General features: G+C 37.3%; 1 protein-coding gene across 1 annotated transcript in view; it reads left to right on the plus strand.

Annotated features, from left to right (window-relative positions):
* The window catches only part of LOC119837590 (calsyntenin-1), a 166,692-nt gene extending 158,264 nt beyond the window's left edge, over positions 1 to 8,428 (plus strand). The window contains exons 9-20 of the mRNA XM_038363238.1: positions 474 to 601; positions 956 to 1,136; positions 1,424 to 1,561; positions 2,045 to 2,177; positions 2,652 to 2,845; positions 3,088 to 3,266; positions 3,796 to 3,912; positions 4,311 to 4,403; positions 4,725 to 4,842; positions 5,246 to 5,424; positions 5,788 to 5,911; positions 6,305 to 8,428. Of these exons, the coding sequence (XP_038219166.1) occupies positions 474 to 601; positions 956 to 1,136; positions 1,424 to 1,561; positions 2,045 to 2,177; positions 2,652 to 2,845; positions 3,088 to 3,266; positions 3,796 to 3,912; positions 4,311 to 4,403; positions 4,725 to 4,842; positions 5,246 to 5,424; positions 5,788 to 5,911; positions 6,305 to 6,372 (1,652 nt within the window). The 3' untranslated portion in view covers positions 6,373 to 8,428. The remainder of the gene's footprint in view (positions 1 to 473; positions 602 to 955; positions 1,137 to 1,423; positions 1,562 to 2,044; positions 2,178 to 2,651; positions 2,846 to 3,087; positions 3,267 to 3,795; positions 3,913 to 4,310; positions 4,404 to 4,724; positions 4,843 to 5,245; positions 5,425 to 5,787; positions 5,912 to 6,304) is intronic.
* Positions 8,429 to 19,974: the final 11,546 nt, after the last annotated feature.

The following is a 19,974-nucleotide window of genomic DNA, read 5'->3' on the forward strand; positions in this document are numbered from 1 at the left end:
TATTGTACAGCGTTATGACTGGGAAATGTATTAGAATCTTTGGGGGAGGTTTATGTTTAACAGTTGTAAATGTCCGAAAGAAGGCTTTTATGCGTTATCTTATGTCTCACTGACATACCACTTTACACGCAGTGTCTATTTATATATTTTTTTTATATTTATTTGTATTACTTTACCTGGTATAAATAAACGTATTTTCTTTCTTTTCTATTGTATGTTTAATACATGATACTGATACTGATTGGTGACTATAACGGTATTGATATAACAAATCTATACTAACCAAAACATACAATACGCTGAAGGCAATGAATGTCCAACGTAACCAGCTGAGAAAAGATCAGCGAAAAATAAGAAATATAAGATTGATTAAAGCCTAACACAGTTTTAAATTAAAGATACATAAATGATTAGAACATTAGACTCAGATATCTGTATTTGACAAGGTCTCTCATTACATGATTAACTTACAGAGATGAACAGACACCACTACGCCCTGTTCGTGCGCAACTGCCGATTGATCCTGCTGCTGCGAAGAGATTTCGGTGAGGGCGACCTGAACATCTTCAGGCCCGCTGAATGGCGCTGGAAGTTGCCTGAGGTAATGTATCATAATGTGGCTGTTTGTTAATTGCAATTAGCTAATATGTGTAAAGGAAATTTTCATTAATTTATGGTTCACAACGCCATTATTGTCACTTATAATGTGTTAGACTTGAAATATTGGCAAAAAATAGCGCGTAGACAGAGCGTTTAGCAAAATTAGAATAACTGTAGTTATAGATAAAATGAAAAAAAGGGCTGATATATTTCATACAAGTACGCATAATAATTTTAGGTAAATCTCTATTTGTGTATATTTCCATTCGTTATAACACAGTCCCATGACTCCCTGGGGATGTTGCCCCCACACATAAGTACTATTTACCTCACTAAAATACCCCCCCCCCCCCAGGTTTGTGACGACGAGTGGCACCACTACGCGGTGAACGTGCGCTTCCCGAACGTGGAGCTGTACGTGGACGGCGAGCCGTACCGCGCCGCCGACGGCAAGGCGCCCGAGGTGATCGACGACTGGCCGCTGCACCCGGCGCACGGCGTCAACACCACCATGGTGGTGGGGGCCTGCTGGCAGGGTATGATTATGTTCTCTTGTGTTTCATTTTACTCTAGTATTTATTTAGATATTGAAGAATTTTCACACTGTTCAGATTTACAATATATTCCGCTTCTTAGACCTTTCTCCACGCAGTTGCCTGGAAGATTCCACACAGTCACAGGCCAGTCATAAAGTCATTTCCGCCGATTGTGCTATATATCATTGGTACATTGGCATTTGTAAATGTTTCTCTCTATGTGTGTTTGTTTGTCATATCCCTACGTACAATAAAAAGTAAAATAATAGCAAACACGGCCGTTCCAGGTACGGAGAGCGACATGAAGCACCACATGCACGGCTGGATGGCCGGGCTGGGCGTGCTGGCGGGCGCCGTGCAGCCCGCCGCCGCGCTGCGCTGCGCCGCGCGCTGCCGCGAGGGGCTCTCGCTCGCGCCGGACCTATGTGAGTGTCACTGCACTGGTGGGGGGGGGGGAGTATTAGATACGAACACTTTACAATCGATGCCTTTAAAAGATCTCCAACGTAAATTATCCTAAATCCCTTACCACGCTATAATACCCCATGCATTATTCTGCCCATTTTATCCTAGACAGATAAGTTAAACAGATATTGAAATAATATTCACTTTACAAGTGTGAATAATGAGATATTATAAATTTTGGAGCAACGGTGAGTCAGTGATAAGAATCTTGGTCTTCAGTAGAAAAGCCGGGGATTCGAGACCAGAGTTTTCAAAGAATAAAGAATTTCGGCGAAGGAGGAAAATGGAGGAAAATGGTATCCCAGAATCAAAAGTTCTACCAAATGTGACATTTGCCACACCGCATATAGCCTGCAGAGTAGATTATGGCTTGAACCCTCATAGGAGGACTGTGGCCCCGCAGTAGGAGCAAATGAATAAATATCATATGAAATTTTTTGCAGACCTGAAATCGGTGTCAGTAGAAGGTGACGGTGCGGCGGAAGTGGAGACGCTCGTGCGACGCGTCGCGTACGGCGACGCCAGGTCCTTCCCCACGCCGGGACGTAGGAACGTGCACCTAGACACCACCATCACGTATGTGTTCCAGCCTTATTATCGTTACGTTAATTTGAAACCTTGTCGCATACAAATTGAGTTCAATTTAGCCGAGATAGAGTCGAAGAGGCACAAAAAAGCAGAACTGCTGTTGCATGGGTTTACCTTTTCAACCGATTTAATAAATAAGGAGTGTCTCAATTCGACTGTATTTTTTGTTCATTTTTTCTTCCTCCTCAAGCCTCCCGGTGGATGGAATGGAACCACCATTTAGATTTGGCGTAGTTACTACTATTTAAAAGTTATTTTATCAACAACAAATAATGATAAACAATATTAAATACACCTTAAAAATTATAAGCATTCATTACTTATGTATCAATGAAGATATAAAATGAATGAATGAATTTCAATGGATCTCGGCGATGTAACCTATCATAACATTTTCCTAACGAAAGATGTCTATTTTTTAATTAATTTACGTGTTTTAATTGTTAAATATTTGTGTATCAGTTGTGACAATGGCCGCGTGATCAAGGCCCGACCGGCTGAATCCTACGTGATGGTGCTCTCACCTCAAACACCAACGATCCTGCTGAACGGCAGCGCGGATGCTGCGAGAGATTACGCCCACTTCCGAGCTGGTCTTCCGGTCTTCCCAGACCTCGAGGTGAAGGTCCTGGCGAGGGATAGAGATTCTGTTATTGGTGAGAAATTTTGAGACCTTCTACATTTTACAAGTGTGTTTGAGTAATCCTTATTTGTTTAAAATGATTTTAAAGTGTCGTTATTTATTTATTTAAGTTATATAAATAAATTGCAAATGATTCATACCGTTATCCCCTAATCGGAACGAGCGGCAAGCTAATTATAGAATATATTATTAAACAAAGGGTTGTCTGTTTTAAATTTCCTATTTCACCCAAAAACGAATCCCATAACCCCACAGAAGCAGATAGCCAGAAGCTAGACTCCTGCGTAGTATCCGTGTATCCAGCTCTCAACCCGGACCACGAAGCGCTAGCTCTACGCGGCCACTCGGTTCTGCCTGACTCCGACATACGAGCTACCCTCACTAGAGATGGAGTTAACTTGATTGGAGCTGATACGGTCCATAATTATCAGAAGGTGAGTTTTTAGCTTTGAAATTATGGATTTAGAAATTGAAGTTATGGACTAATGTTATAATATTGATTATGACGTATAACCTCTGCAAAAAATAGGAATTTAAATGAGTTATTGGCTCCTTCAATGAATCTTGGTTTAGAGTGCTTGGGAACAAATGAAGGAACCACCTACAAGGCGTCTCTGGATGTGTATCCTGCTGCACACTTCACTTATGCAACATATGGAAGAGTATTTACATACATTAAGAAAGAGTACATTATTCAGAGGTAGCACCATAATTCGTCTCTTAAACATGTTAAGGGCAAACGATAACGTTTTATTTGAAACAATTTCATAAAAAGGAGGAGGTTTTCAATGGTTATAGTCAACTCAGTCAAAAGTCCTGAAGTAATTTTGATTTGATTTTGAAAGCCTTGTGACTTTAAATTTAGTCCAATTCTAACGATTTTAATGTGTTTAGTTTTTCGTTAAAAATAATTGTTATATCCTTAATTATTTTTCAATCTAAATGACACATTTCCACCCGCAGGTCCTCCGCGACATCGAATACAGCAACAAGAAGCCGGCCTACTATTTGAATCGCGTGTTTAAGCTCACCTGCTCCGAGCTCAACGGCCGTTTCACCAGCAATGAATACGTGCAAACGGTTTGTAATCCGACGAATAAGACGTTGGGAGGAGGGGGGGGGGAGCTCAGATGTAATTTGGAGGATAGTTCATCGAAAATTGACTTTTAAAGTACTCTATGAATAAATCCTACTAAACGCAAAAGTTAATAAATATGGATGGATGTTTGTTACTCTTCACGCTCTTCAGCTTATCGTATCTGTATGACATTTGGTGCAGATATAGATTATAGCCTGGATTTGCGCATAGGCTACTTTTTACCCGGGTACCAAGCGAGGAAAGCCGCGGATTACAGCAAGATAAAAATGGAGATAAAAAGAATAATATGAACCTTTTTATCACCGAATATAACTTTTTTTATACAAAAGTAATACAGTTTTTTGTTGCTATATAAATACTCAAATATTACAATTTCCAGCTAACCGTGGTCCACCCGCGCGCGGCGGCTGATGCGCACGCGCAGCGTCCGAGCGGACTCGCTGACAAACTGGATGCTGTGGCCAGGGACAAGGTGATATAAAAAAAAATTAATGTTAATTTGATTATGTGAAATTCCTTCTTATATTATAAATGCGCAAGTAATGCAAAAGTAATGTATGTCTGTCTCTTCATCGATTTAAATGAAATTTGGTTTGGACGCGAGAAAGGACATAAGGTAGTTTTTATGCCAGAATCTGTTGGGAACGACATAAAGGAAAATAAACGTTAAAATAGAATAATTCTATAGAAAAATAAGCGCAGGTGGTCTTCATAGTGAGGAAGACAGAGCTACTTCTGTATTAATAATATTAGTAGTGTTGTGTATTTCTCACCCAAATGGTCGGCACCGCAGACGCCCGAGGCGGCGGTGCTGGCGCAGGTGCCGCGCGCGTTCGCCGCGCACGCGCTGCACTCGCCGCACGCCGCCGACGCGCCCGCGCCGCGCCTGCTCGACCTGCACCGCGCTGACAGTGAGTCCCTCCCTCCCCTCCCCTCCCCTCCCTTCCCCTGTAGATGCGCACTCACTCACTGACTGACGATTGAAAAATACATACATTTTGAATTAATGAATAAAACAATTTAATTTATCTAATTATTTTACTTTTATCATGATTATCAGTAATATGAATAGTAAATTATTTCCACCAATATAAATAATTAATTGCTAAAAGCTGGCATGCAGAAAACAGATAATTTTAATCATCGGTAGTTCGAGGCGTTTAACAAGAGATAAACTTTAAAAATACTCACGATAATAGCAAGTGTTATATCTAACCTAAATTCACCGCATCTCCAGCGACCTCTCTTCGTATACCATCTCTATTCGTGCCTTATATGTATGTATCACTCATTTGAACACTGTCCCCCCCACAGACAGCAACGTGACGCTAGTGATCGGCGCGGTGTGCGTGGGCGCGGTGGCGCTGCTGGCGCTGGGCGGGGCGGCGCGCGCCCGCGCCCGCGCCCGCGCCGCCCGCGCCCCGCGCCGCGCCGCCGACGAGATGGCGTGGGACGACTCCGCGCTCACCATCACCGTCAACCCCATGGAGGATGTTAGTAGCACCTAGCTTAGCTATGTTCGGTGAAAGGTCAAAGATGGCGGCCGCCAAAAAATTCCAAAATAATATTGTGCTGGTGGTTCGCCTGATGGTAAGCGATCACCACCGCCCATGAAGATTCGCAGAGGTAGGGCTTATGCGCAAGCGCAGCCCGCTTTTAAGGGGAAAGGGATAGGGAAAGGATTGACGACTGGAAAGAAGGAATGGACGGGGTAGGGTGAGGTAAAAAGGGACCTTGTTACATTTCAAATGCAAGATGGCCGACAACGCTAGAGGAGGTCGAGGTTTTTGATTAATTTTATTTAAATATAATTACAATTACTATTTCAATCGCCAACTAATTCTGTATTATTCCAGAGTGTGACGGAATGCGCAGTGGCGGGCGCCGGCGCTCTGGCGGCGACGGTCGACAGTTCGGACGGCGAGAGCTGCTCCGACAGCGATTCCGAACAGCATGACTCCTCCGATGAGGATGAAGAGGGTATTTGTCTATTAGGAACTTGCCTAACCTAAGTTAATAGAATACAGATAGCGCTATCTTTTAATGAAACATATAATCTATTTTATCTGTCGCTGTTGGAGTTAAGATGATAATTACTATATTTCTAAAACAAGACAAATTGTAAATTGTGTGAATGTAAATTTAAAAGTCCAATTTTATAATTTTTATTTTTATTCAGAAATACTTATTTTCCTTGGTTCATGAATTTGTCTATATTGGTAATAGACTCTCCATTGAGAACTGGAGGTAGTTTAAAAAAATACCCATCGTACGTGATAAAAGACGAATTTTTTTTTTTTGTCTTTTTTTAATGTGTTTAATAGTTGATAAAAACTAATTATGTTGTTATATCAGTTTATTGGTTTGTTCCAGTGATGCAAGGCAAACAGCACAAATACAGGAACATCAGCCAACTGGAGTGGGACAATAGCACGATGTAAACGTCCCGTCTCGCTCGCACACAGTACTTACTCTATCGCCGTCTCCCTCTCGCCCGCGCAATATATACCTTCTCGGTTGTGACGATTCAGTATTAAAGAAACACAGTCGACGTTTCTGATTGGTGAAAAAGGGATTTGGGTTCGATTCCCGAATTCCGATTAAAGCAAGAAGATAGGTTTTCTTTATGGAAATGAGTATGTAAATGAAAGAGATGCATAATTTACTGCGAGTATGTTTTTAATTTAAGTTTTTGAAGAGATATTTGTTGTTTGCGTAAGACATCAAATGTTTTTAAAACAATTTATTTAAAAACGTCGTATGAATGTTAATTTAATATTGAAACGCCACAATTACGATTCAAATCGCACAGTTTTAAGGAATTGATTTTGTAATACATTTTTTAAAACAAATGAATTTTTATTCGAGTCCCGTTCAGTCTACAACCGGGTCTCACGACCATAGAGCGTAGAATGAATAGACAGGACTCGAGTTAAAATCAATTTTATAGCAATAAAGCACAAATGCGCGCGGCTACTTGGTAGTGTACAGTAGCTGTCAAAGTGTACGGGTATAGAAAAATGTATGTTAATTTGTTGGTTAGAAAATGGCAATGACACATTGGCGGCCACTCTACACGCGTAACATTTCTTTAGTATTCTTAAACGTTAAGTCTTAAAATGATCATATCAAATTTATACGTAAAACAATAATTTCCCCGCTTGCTTCTAGAATGGGCGTGTCGCTCTTCTGAATTGAAATAGACGTCGCTTTTCTATGTTTTTTCTATGAATAAACTGTATCTATGTAACGATAGTAGACGTTTCGTACCGAGTCGGTTGTAAGTGAACGTTATTATAAGATAATATGTATATTACTTACACGTAAGAGGCGCTTCGCCGGTTCCGCAGCTAACACGTAACGTTTCTATCCTTTGCCGACTGACCTGACGCGACCTGTCAGTTATTCTGTGACGTCATGTGCCCGCATTTATTTAGTACAAGGCGAATGCGTTCGCATTTTAAATGTTTTTTTTCTGTTACGTACAAATCACGTAGATGTTTAATGTTCGAGAAATGTCCACTTCTACCCTTTACGAGCTTTTCAAAAACGGCTTAAATGTACATTAGGCACAGAGTTATTTGAAAAAAAAAATAGATGTACTATATAACTATACACTTATACGGACGATGTCGACTTAGGGTCACCTACTATAATGAACTATATTATTATATATATATTTTGAATGCGTTAAGATTTTTACTAACAATTAGGTAAGTGGCTATGTGTTAGTTACGTGGTGGTGCGCACGCGCACACGCGCGGGGAGGATCGCGACGACCAACGCTACTTCCCCGGTTAATGTAAGCGTAGTTAAGTTTCATTTCTGTCGGCGTGTCGTCTCGCTCGCACACGCGCACCTCCCATCGCTGTATCTCTTTCCGATATTGCATATCAGGCCATACTAGTATAGTCCGAACTTTCGAAAGCAATCGATATGGATATAATCATCGGTGTTGGTTAGGCGGTTTGTTCGTTGAGTTTTTGCTTAAGTTTTTTGTGTAATTAGTTGCACGTGCCGTCCGTATTTTTAAAATTGAATACATTTTTGAGATTATAATGTAATTATTGTTTTGTGGAAATTTGTAGCGTGCAGTGCGAGGTGGGATATGGATGTTGGGAACATATCTGGATGAAAGAGAGGGAAGATTGTATGTCTCACCTCGATGAGAACGACCGATAACATTACCGATTCGGATTTTTTTAATCTGTTTTCTTTTTATCTGTTACAGTGCCATTACGTTTCAAATGCTTGTTCCGTTGGTTTTATCATTCGATTACCGTCCAATGCCCTATACGATAATTTCGATTTGACGATTTTTGGTCGAGCACAAAATGCAGGCGTTTTGACTTTTTGTATTGTTTGTGGTAGCTATTTTCATTTTTGATGGAAATTATTTTATTTTGTATTACTTCTGTATTGTAACTGTATACTTAGGGGACTTCTTTGATGTATGAATTATTATATTTTAGCTAAAAATAAAGTTGGTTTAAAATACAACGGTGTTTTATTTATACCACCTCACTTTTTATACAAAAATTCATAGAAAATTAAGGTCTTATGTACTAACAAGAAATAATTAACAGATAAAGTTAAATTGCTTTCTATGTAACATATTATATTAAAAATTATTGATACTTCTTTTACTACATTGGTTGATTATATAAGTCGACTTTTGCCTTTATGAGCAAATTTTGAAAATTATCACTAAGTTATGCTATTAGGATTTGACTTTTTGAAATGAATGACGTCATCAGAAACGCGGTCGGGATACGCGTGCCGCGTAAATGATATATATACGACATATTCGACGCGTGACGCAACTGCGAAATGGCGTATTAACAGCATTTATATGTATTTAAACTGGATTATATATAGTAAATTGCTATTCACAGTTTATTTCTAAGGTTTAAGCTATGTACAATTTTGTAGAAGTGTTAAGTGAAATAATAATCACAATAAATACAGGCTTAGCAACATATAAAGCGCCAATAGTTTAATATTAGGTACATTTCCTTAGCAACATAATAAACGCCATCTATTGTAAAGAGACAAAACAAACTGTAGAGACTATATTGACAAAAGCGACATCTATTAAAATTTTATCTCACTTAGTCCATTCTAAAGTTTACTAATGAAAAAAGGACCTCTATCCAGATAACATGGAACTATAGGAAGGATCGGAAGCAGTTAATGCAACCAATTTATATCTGAAATGAAGGTTGTCGTCACCGTCGATTCATTGTAACCTTAAGAAGAATATTTGACCTTAAGCGTAACAAGCCGGGCATCGGTTAATAGCTTTCGGCATATTTAAAAATTAAATTTTAGAAATAGCATAAAACTATAGACGACAATGATAATTCAATATCTTTCGGTAAATTTTTCGCCATTTCACAGATAAGTTGGTTTCACTCTAGCCCCTTCAGAAATGTAGATGCCAGTATAAAATTAAATATACCGAACAACGTATCTATATATCTTCATCAGCCCATATATTATATTCCCACTGCTGGGACACAGGCCTCCTATGAGGGTTCAGGCCATAATCCACCACGCTGGCCAAGTGCGGGTTGGCAGATATCACGTATCATGGTATATATATTATTATGGATTAGTAGAACAGCTAAACAAGCTGGAGCCCGCGGCTTCACTCATGTTATACGCAGCTAAAAAGTTGAAACTGTACACCAAAGCTACCTAACAAGTATTCACAAACTTTTTCGAATAAATTTTATGTTTATTATAAAACTACACAAGTTCAATAACTCTCCCTCCCACACGGATAACTTACTTTCCTTTCCTCACAAAGAAAAAAAAGACAGTCCGGTGGGTTCCAGTGTCATGTCAAGGATAAAAAACCATCCTATGTCTTATTCAGGTCTCATACACGAGCTATCTTTCTACCAAATTTCATACAAATCGGTCCAGTGGTTTCTACGTGAAGAAATATGAGTGTATACATATTTTTATTTATTATTCTCAGAGGATATTATTATGCTTAGGATATTATAATTTATTATTCTAACAGTCGGATATAAGTATTTGGAAATGCTTGAAATATTTGAATAAAAAAAAATTAAGTCATCTGGAATGTGATTAGAAGTCTACTTTTAACATTAAAATACTTATCGTCATACCACAGATAACATAATACCTACCATAAGCTATACATAACTAGCTTACCGCCTACATCTTCGGCCGTGTATTTAAAGAAAGTAATGACCCATAACTTCATAACTCACTCAAATCGGTTCAATTCTTTAGGCATGAAAAAGAAACAGACAGACTTTTGCATGGACAATATTAGATCTAAGAAAATTTCTCCGAGCTCTGTTAACGCTACGTTTTCCTTAAAAACATAAACTACAAATACGCTAAGATATTGTGCTAAAAGACTACTATCGATAGCTTTGTTGGAAAAACAATAAATAATGACCTATTTATGTTTTAGTAACTTCTCCGTTTTTATAGGTAGGTATCAGAATGGTAAACTAAAACCAATTTAAACCTCATTAATTAAATCTTCGCATAGACCTGCTTAATTATCCATCTGTAGGTGTTGTCCGCGACTTCATCCATGTTAACTTAAGTTTATAAACACCTAGTATTTTCTTGTGTTTGATTTTACGCGAGTATTATACATTTAGAAATTAAAGACTTTTTAACGGATTTTTAACGCGATTTATTCATTATATTATTAACCCGACGTTTCGAACACTTTACAGCGGGGAGATCTCCCCGTGACCACGCTCCCTCCTCACCTCCCCGTTTTTAATTTCTAAATTATAAACACTTTTTAATATTTTTTTATTCACTTGGAATAACAAAAATGAAATTGCAACTTTAACTGACGTTCCCTAAAAGACTAAGAATTACTCATAATTATATGATCCTTAGAAGTAAAAACCTCTGACTTAGTTGAAACTTTTGGGTTAATTCTCTCATGACGTTATCACTTATTTCTATAGGGCATATTAAGTTCTAACTTATTACACAAATGCAAAGTAAAATTTAAGTATTATAGTGCATAATTTATTGTCACAATAAAAGTTTTTTCTATATTTCGTAGCGATATTTAACTCTCTATTATTTTGCATTACTCTGTACACGAGTTCAAAACACAAAATGCGACTGGCAAACGTCGTGCAAACACGCTCCGACTAACCTAATGAGAGCGAGCGAGACGCAACATCCAAACATCCACTGCATTGGAAGGAGACGACTGTAGGTGGCGGGCGAAAGCGCAATACCCATACAAAGCACGACAGAGACGGACTTACCCCACGGCTATGGGGGAGACAGAGTAAGGCATAGGTGCTCAGTGTTGCTAGTGATTAATTGATGTGCAACCGCCCTTTTGTGGATGATGTGTATGTACACAGACGTGTTTATGTGCCTAACTTCGTATGTAATGTAATATTGTACATGAATTCTCGTGTTATTAATTAATATCGTTTATTCACTTGAAAGAAACATAGTTATTTTACTGAGAACAGCTAATACGTTGTATTTTATATGTAAATCGTCGCTCGCCTGTGATGAATTCTGTTATTTGAAAATATTTTCGAATTAAATGGACAGGTACCTTCTGAGGTCATTTTCAATAATGATTACTTTTCAAAAGAATTTTCAAGTGTTCATACCTAAGTACTAATTAAGCCAATAGGAATCTAGAATGTATTTTAAATAATTTTTACGTACGTTCCCGACTCCAGAATATAAACTTTGTATTACGTATTACAACAGCACTAGATATTACTTATAACATCCTACTAATATTATAAATGCGAAAGTTTGTAAGGATGTGTGTGCGTCTGTGGCTCTTTCACGCAAAAACTACTAGACCAATTGCAATGAAATTTGGTATGTACACAGCTGGACAGCTCAAATAACATATAGGCAATTATCCCGACATTCCAACGGGATACGGACTTACGCGGGTGAAACCGCGGGGCGCTGCTAGTTTTATCATAATCATGAAAAAGTAATTCTGTCGCTAAGATATGTCTGCCTAAATCGCTGGACGGTTTTGGATACATTTTGGTAAGGTACGTACCAACCTAATAATCTTTTATAATTAACCAGCTTTTGCCCGCGGTTTCGTACGCGTTAATTCAGAGTAGTTTGATAGATGTAAGTATACATATAAACCTTCCTTTCGAATCACTCTATCTATTAAAAAAAACCCCATTAAGATTCGTTGCGTAGTTTTAAAGATTTAAGCACACATAGTAATTATTCAATCATGGCACAAAAATTAAAATTATTGATTAATTTTAAACAATACATTTCTTTATTGTGACACAATTTCGTAAATTAATTAATTTAACTTTATTTGTTTAAAGCAAACATGATTTTACATAATTATTACCTTAATACAATAATTCAAACATAGCAATGGTGTTTTTTATTACATAAAGATACAACTGTCATATAAACTCCAGGTAAATAGGTTAATTTTCTAATATATAAAATTCTCGTGTCACAGTTTTCGTTGCCATACTCCTCCGAAACGGCTTGACCGATTCCTCTGAAATTTGGTAAGCATATTGGGTAGGTCTGAGAATCGGCCAACATCTATTTTTTATCCCGATATTCCTACGGGATACGGACTTACGCGGGTGAAACCGCGGGGCGCAGCTAGTAACTATAAAATATGAACACTTTCAATATTTTTAATTTTAATGGTAACCTTATAAGTAAATGTTCATGATCATGGGTTGTAGATGTTCCTTGTACATAAGTCCTATGTACCCTGGCAAGGTCAAAAATTATTTTACTCATCATCTTCATCATCATCATCATCAGCCTTTGGACGTCCACTGATGGACATAGGCCTCTCCCATAACACTTATTTTACTTTATATTATCTATCCCCCTTATTTTACACAAAATAAATTAAAAAAACTGCTATATCAAAAGTTTTAAAACAATGAAAAATCTAGACATTTTTTTTTCAATTAGTAGAAACAAACAACTCAATTTTAACAATAGAAATAATCACAAATAATAATTGTCCTGGTGAGACGTGATCCCATACTCCCAAAGTGATTACTGGTGTTAAATATTTGTAGACGGCAACCCTCGCCCTATCGCTGACATATTTGCCTAATCTGTGGTGCGTATTGCGCGCGAAACGCGACGTCAAATTGTCATGTTTAGTTGTAATATACATGTTGATAAATGCGGCAATGAGCTATTAGAATAGAAAAAAATATATTTGAATTAGGAAAAGAATTAAAAAAATATATTGAATTGAAATATAAGAAAACGTTTCGATTCAATCGTTGGTGGAGATTTTAAACTGTTTCTCGTATGTATGTTTAGTAATACTGTATTTAAGTCCATCTACGTAATTTTATACGATATATACTAGCTTACCGCCTGTGTACCTGACCAATACAAGTTAAATAGACTGTACCGGGTTTCCCCCGCATAATTCGCTTTCTGGATGGATCTGAAATGGGAAAATATCCATTGTCCTCTGTCAGGTCTCAAACTATCTCTGTATCAAATTTCATCCACATCAGCCCAGTCGTTCCCGAGTAGATCCCCTTTCCAATTTAAAGTCGGTAATCCAATGGATTACGCCTTAGAGCAGACCTTACACTCCAAATGTCCATGGGCGGTGGTATCGCTTACCATTGGGAGATCCACCAGTTCCACTGCCGACTATCACCTAAAAAAAAAATCATCGATACACGAATGAAGTCACGCGATAACCTTAGTTTAGTCATGTATTCGCTACTCAATCACCTAAATCACTTTTTACTCAATCACAAAAAACACAATTAATTCCCAGATTGCACGCAATTTAGCACAGTGTTTAACCGAGACTTGTATTAACGCAGATTGTCCCAGACTTTCAAGGGGACCTAGTACATATAGCAATCTTATCGTTCTAACGAACTAGGTAACTATAATCCGACATTAAAAGAATCATTTTAAATAATTTAAACGACAATTAAGCACTACATTGTATAAAGCAAAGTCGCTTCCCTGTAATGTGTATGCTTAGATATTTAAAACTACACAACAGAATTTGATAGGCTTTTTAATAGATAGTGATTCAAGAGGAATATTATATGTATAAGTAGCTGACCTACCAAACGCTGTTCTGCCTTACACAATGGTCGCGCTAATCTTGCGCGCGAATAATAATACTATTTTTTGGTGAATAATTAAAGTTCCAGCAAATGGCGTTGTTAAGTAACGAAGTCAATGAGTGTTTGCTTTGAGGTTAGACTAATTGTTTATATTGTTTTGTGTCTTCTTGATGCACGTGTTCACTTAAAAATGCCTAAACGATCTAGGAAAAAACGCTTATAAACAATCTAACTTCACGAAGTTAAACCGAGCAAAGCTCGGTTATCCAGGTACTATGTATTAATTTCGATATTAAGCGGACTGTAAAACTTAATCTACGTGGTGTAGCGAAAAAGGGAAAGACGGGAACACACAGCACATACCTCGTCTGAGGGAGTAGCGTCCAAGCAAGCACGCGGCACAGCACCACGCGGTCAAGGGTCCTCCAGCTCGGGCCAGGCAGACCAGATCCAGTCCTTCACTCCACACACACACACACACACACACGCGGCGGTTCAGCGCGACCAAATGGGAAAGCGGTTACACTAGCACAATGCCTGAGATATCTAGAGAACCTCGTGGAGGTTTTCCGGCGGTTGCGGGTTACGATCTTTATGAAAGATCTCTTCGATTGATGCGGTGACAAGAAAGCCTCATAAAGGCTCTCCGGCGGTATGCGGATTATAGACGAAATGTCTTGAGGCCACGTGAAGGCACTCCGGCGGTTATTGAGATCCAATCGTCACGGAAGATCGATGCAGACTGTGTGACGTATATGCGTCACTACGTCTCGTTGCGGGTGCTTTAAAAGCGTGCGGTGATTGGTTGTGCTCGCATGTAAGGAGGGTAGTTGGATTACACCACAAAATAATGAATATTTAATTTTAATCCACTATTTTAATAATATTGGCGTTACCACTCATCATTTAGGGGTAAGAGAAATAGATGTTGGCCGATTCTCAGACATATCCGATACAAAAATTTCTTGAAAATCGTTCCAGCCGTTTCGGAGGAGTATGGTAACATTCTGACACGAGAATTTTATATATATAGATAATATCTATTAAACTACTCCGAATTTAACACGTGCGAAGCCGCGGGCAAGACCTAGTCATCAATAAAGCAAACACTTCAATTTGCGGGTAATTTCGACCGCCCGTATAAGATGATATGAATAAGACATGATTTTCAACCATATATCTATTGCGTTACGAGTTATTTTAGATTCAAACTACTCCTTTTATTGGTAATTGGCAAATTTCGCTGTATCTTGAAGGTATTATTGTTTATTTGAACGTTTAAATGAATGAATAATGTTTTATTTGTTTGTTACTAAGTGGAGATACTAGTTACATAACCCGGCGTCACACGTTACCTATATCTAGATGCATTACATTGTCTGATTAAAATTTAAAGTTACAATATTTTAAAACATCCAGTTAATATTATTTAGGGGTGTCATTTTTTTTGTATATCTGTAAATGCTAATCTCAGGAACAGCTTAACCGTATGAATTGGTCTTGCTTCTCTAATGTTTATGGAATCTCCAAAAGGCATAGTTATATTAAATTACGAATTGTTTAAGTTTGAGTTAGACTATTCCATCTTTACTTTAAACCTAGGTAATATATTCTCGTACAAGTAAAAGCAGTGGTGGCTCAGTGGTGAGGACCTCGGGCTTAAAATCGATAAGACGCGGTTTCGAGACCGGGCTATAAATCGATTTTTCAATTTATCTGCGCATGTGGATAACATCACTGCTTAAAACGGTGAAGGAAAACATCGTGAGGAAACCGGCATGTCCAAGAATCAAAAGTTCGACGATATGTGACATCTGCCAACCCGCACTTGGCCAGCGTGGTCCCTGCAGAGGGAACATACATGGGCTGATGATGGATCGCATCGGCTTCGCCTGAAGAGATCCGCTATGAAGCCATATTATTCTGATAAGATGTAGCTAATGGAACAAGACGTTATGGCAAATTATTTTTGTGAGTCAATAGTTTAAAAGCGAATAATAGTTAAGGTAAGGGGATAGTTTTATAATCAAAAAATAAAACGTTTTTTGAACCGACTTCAAAAAAAGAGGCTATCAATTAGACTGTATATGTTAGGTTTGTTACATCACGACTTTTTTGTGATTGCACCGATTCTATGATACTTTTAATACACAACTAGCTTTACCCGCGACTTCGCACGCGTTAAATTCGGAATAGTTAAATAGATGTTATTATACTCATAAACCTTCCTCTTGAATTACTCTACCGATTAAAAAAAACCCATCGAAATCTGTTAAATAGTTTTAAAGTTTAAGCTTACATAGGAACATAGGGACAGAGGAAGCGACTTCGTTTTATACTATGTGGTGATAATGTTATAAAAACAATGTATAATGTCTTAATCTAGTTCTCACAATTACAAGGCGGTTTTGTATTTTGTAAAAACATAATTATTAATCAAAATAATATTATAGGTTGAAATAGATAACAAAGAAGCGATCTATTTCACCGACTTAATAACAATGAGGTAATTATTAATTCATCCAATATTACATTTATCGGGGTGTTTAAAATTCGTAGTTACAAATCGAGGGTCGCGTGTTCGACACGCGCGGAGGCAGTTATTGTCTAATTGGTGTCTATATTGCTTCCGATGTTATTATCAGTTAGTTATGACAGGTACTTAACCGACTTTGCAGAATGGTGATTGGTATTTGGTGTTCGTATCAAATAAATTGAAAATTTTTATCATCATTTTAAAATTCCTCTAAATATTTATGTTATACTACCGATGCGCCCAGGCTTCACCCGTGCTACAGATATAACGCACATATCTATCGATATGTCGGAATTAATTTGTGAAACTGTATAGTTCCTAGGATTAGCGAGTTCATACAAACAGATTACGTCCTCGCAGTCTTCCTAATGTCTTAATCTGACTAGACACATAAGAGTAATCAGTTATCTATATACCTACTTATTTACAAAAGAATGAGTGAAATAAATGAAGGTATAACGCATTGCCCCACACTCCAAACAGGTAGGAGACATTTCACATAACTAGGTATTCTATATAAGTATATAAGCAAGAACTCAAACATTATGCTATAAGTTAGGCGGAGCCGCGGAACACAACTAGTCAGTGACACCGGTGCTCGTCACGACACGTGCTCAATTGTTTTTATGTGAGAAAGTTTTATTAGAAATTACAAGTGTACACCACGTTGTTAACCGACTTTCCCGAATAGCTTTTGCACGCGGCTTTTCACGCGTTAAATTCAGAGTTTAATAGATGTTATTATACATATAAACCTTCCTCTTGAATCACTGTATCTATAAAAAAACCCATCAATATCAGTTGTGTAGTTTTAAAGATTTAAGCATACATAGGAACAGAGGGACAGACGGAGAAACCGACTTTGTCTGCTTGGTTGCTTGCCCTTGGTTTAGTCCGCAGGTGAAAAATATGCAAAATTAATAAGGACAGAGGGACAAACGGAGAAAGCGACTTTGTCTATTTGGTTGCTTGCCCTTGGTTGTAGTTGTAGTCCGCAGATGAAAATATGAAGTAGCTGTTACAATAAGTCAATTATTCGTAAAACACAGTCCTATTTAGACACAGCAAGTTGTAAGATCCGTAACATATGGCGTCCCCAGGGATTCGATGTTTGCGCAAATTAATTGTTCAAACATTTCAAATTATCCCAAACATTTGCACAAAATAATAACTATGCTAATACCTGACGGCATCTCTTTCCATGCATTATGACTAGGGAAAAAATTGCGCGGGATTTTTTAAATGGAACACGCGAAAACTGCGGAATTCGTTTCGGTGTAATTCAATATTATGATAGATAGTGAGTGTAAGTATTCTGGAATTATGACTTGAATACCAGTAGTAACATTACGGAGACAAGAAACTGTAGGTTAATGTTGACGTCGTGGCCGAAGCCACGTGCGACAACTAGTCGTTCCCATAGAAAAAATCAATACATTCCATGACCAAATCGAAAGATTTCTCTTTTTTTACACTCAAATTCACTTTTATACACTATAACGGATGGATAAAAGCGAATTCGTCGCAACACCATAATAGATTAGCAACCACAGTAAATCCTAGAGTATAATAACTTATTGTACAATGCAGCTTCCTCACTTCCGCAGCCCGAATCCTTTGAAGGACCAAAGATTTTTCCGAGCATAGATAATAAAGGTTCGCTCTATAGTCTGTGGTCGGTGTCGTTGATCCGGTGGAAAAAAAACTAATACATTTATTGTAAGGGGTAATTGTTTAAACGTGTTAATCTGTGGTTTTAGATTTATTATTTTTCTTTCATTATAATGAAATGTAATAAGAATACATAGATGACAGCATGCACATATTGCTTCTCTTAGGTAAATATAAATAGGTATGTAAATAAATGAATCTCTTTGAGTTGTAATTCGCTCTAATTTTAGCTTAATAATTTATCGTATTATTTTAAAGATTAAACCCATTGAAACACAGTACAAAAATTCACTAAATACACTAAAGCATTTAACAATCTGATATTTCAAATAACCCACAAATTTATAACGCTTAAAATATTTATCAACCAAGTTACTGACTACTTATACTCTCATTATAATACATAACTACGATACTAATAACATATATCCATAACACGTAAAAACCATCAAAAGCAGATAGCAATGTAAATCAATCTTAAATTAGTGTTGCCATCCCACATCAACACGAATTCTTTTAATCTATGGTCGAACTAAAAAAACGTTATAAAACCAGATAATCCCCTACTAACACCTCTCGAATTGATGCGTCGACACCCACAAACTTATTTGGGACAATAGTTTAACGACATTGTCGAGATATACCGCACTAATTCCAAACTTCCGAGTTTCAGGGAATTTTATCTTTTTGTCAGAAACACGCTTTTCAAAGTACCGACGACACATGATTATAATGAAGCCAGCTCCGGGGATTCATTTCATTCTGTAAATAAAAACAGGCTCGTAAATACCTCACGGAATTTGTCTGTGTATTATCATTCTAATATCCATGTTTATGTCTCTTCATTATGTAATTTTTTTATTTTCAATTGATTGATTAAACTGCTATCAAAAAACAGTATCAAACATACACACATATTCTTCAAAAAACAATTAATATCATTCATCGTCATTCCCAATAGTCATTTGACCTTATTAAGATATCTGACTATCTGATTTTTTTTTCCTAGATACTAGTTTTTCGTGCACGTAATAATCTGTGACCTGATCCAAGCCATATTATATCTATAGTATAATTCAAGATATAAAACATAACGTAGTATATTATACACCATTAAAGGTTATCTGACAAAGATGGCTTTGAGCCATAATGTCGCTAAACAATAACAATATTTTTCGTTTGATTTTTGCTTTCTCTACTTTTATATAACCAAACGTAAACTAACGAATAAGTAAAAAATAGTAACATCAATAGAGCTTCCAACCGCCAAAGTGTTTCTATTAAATATATATTAGTTCACACATTACCACAACACGGTTACCAGTTGCCACAATAAACAGCTAAGATCCGATGTAATACCTTATAATCCATAGATAATGCCAAAAGTTGAGCTTCCGCAGCCGCCATGTTTCATATCCGTTTATTATTTGTAGTGTCGCAAAAAGTTATGCAATGCGCTATTGTAGGACATGTTTCTTTGTCACTTGAAAAATTTATTGAATCTTCATATTTTTCACATAATTTTAAAGGTCTTCGGGAAACTATTCAACTAATTAAGGTAGTAAATAGTCTTAATTAGTTAAATAAGAAGCAAAATAAGAAATAAGTTATCTTAATATTTTCCAAGTAGCTGATACATGATACCCAGGTGAATGACAAATACTAAGAGAATCTTACAAAAATGGGGAAAAATTGCTATTCCGTGTCTCCTTGTATGTATGGGTGGT

Source organism: Zerene cesonia, chromosome 28, assembly GCF_012273895.1.
Source record: "Zerene cesonia ecotype Mississippi chromosome 28, Zerene_cesonia_1.1, whole genome shotgun sequence".
Taxonomy (NCBI): Eukaryota; Metazoa; Arthropoda; class Insecta; order Lepidoptera; family Pieridae; genus Zerene; species Zerene cesonia.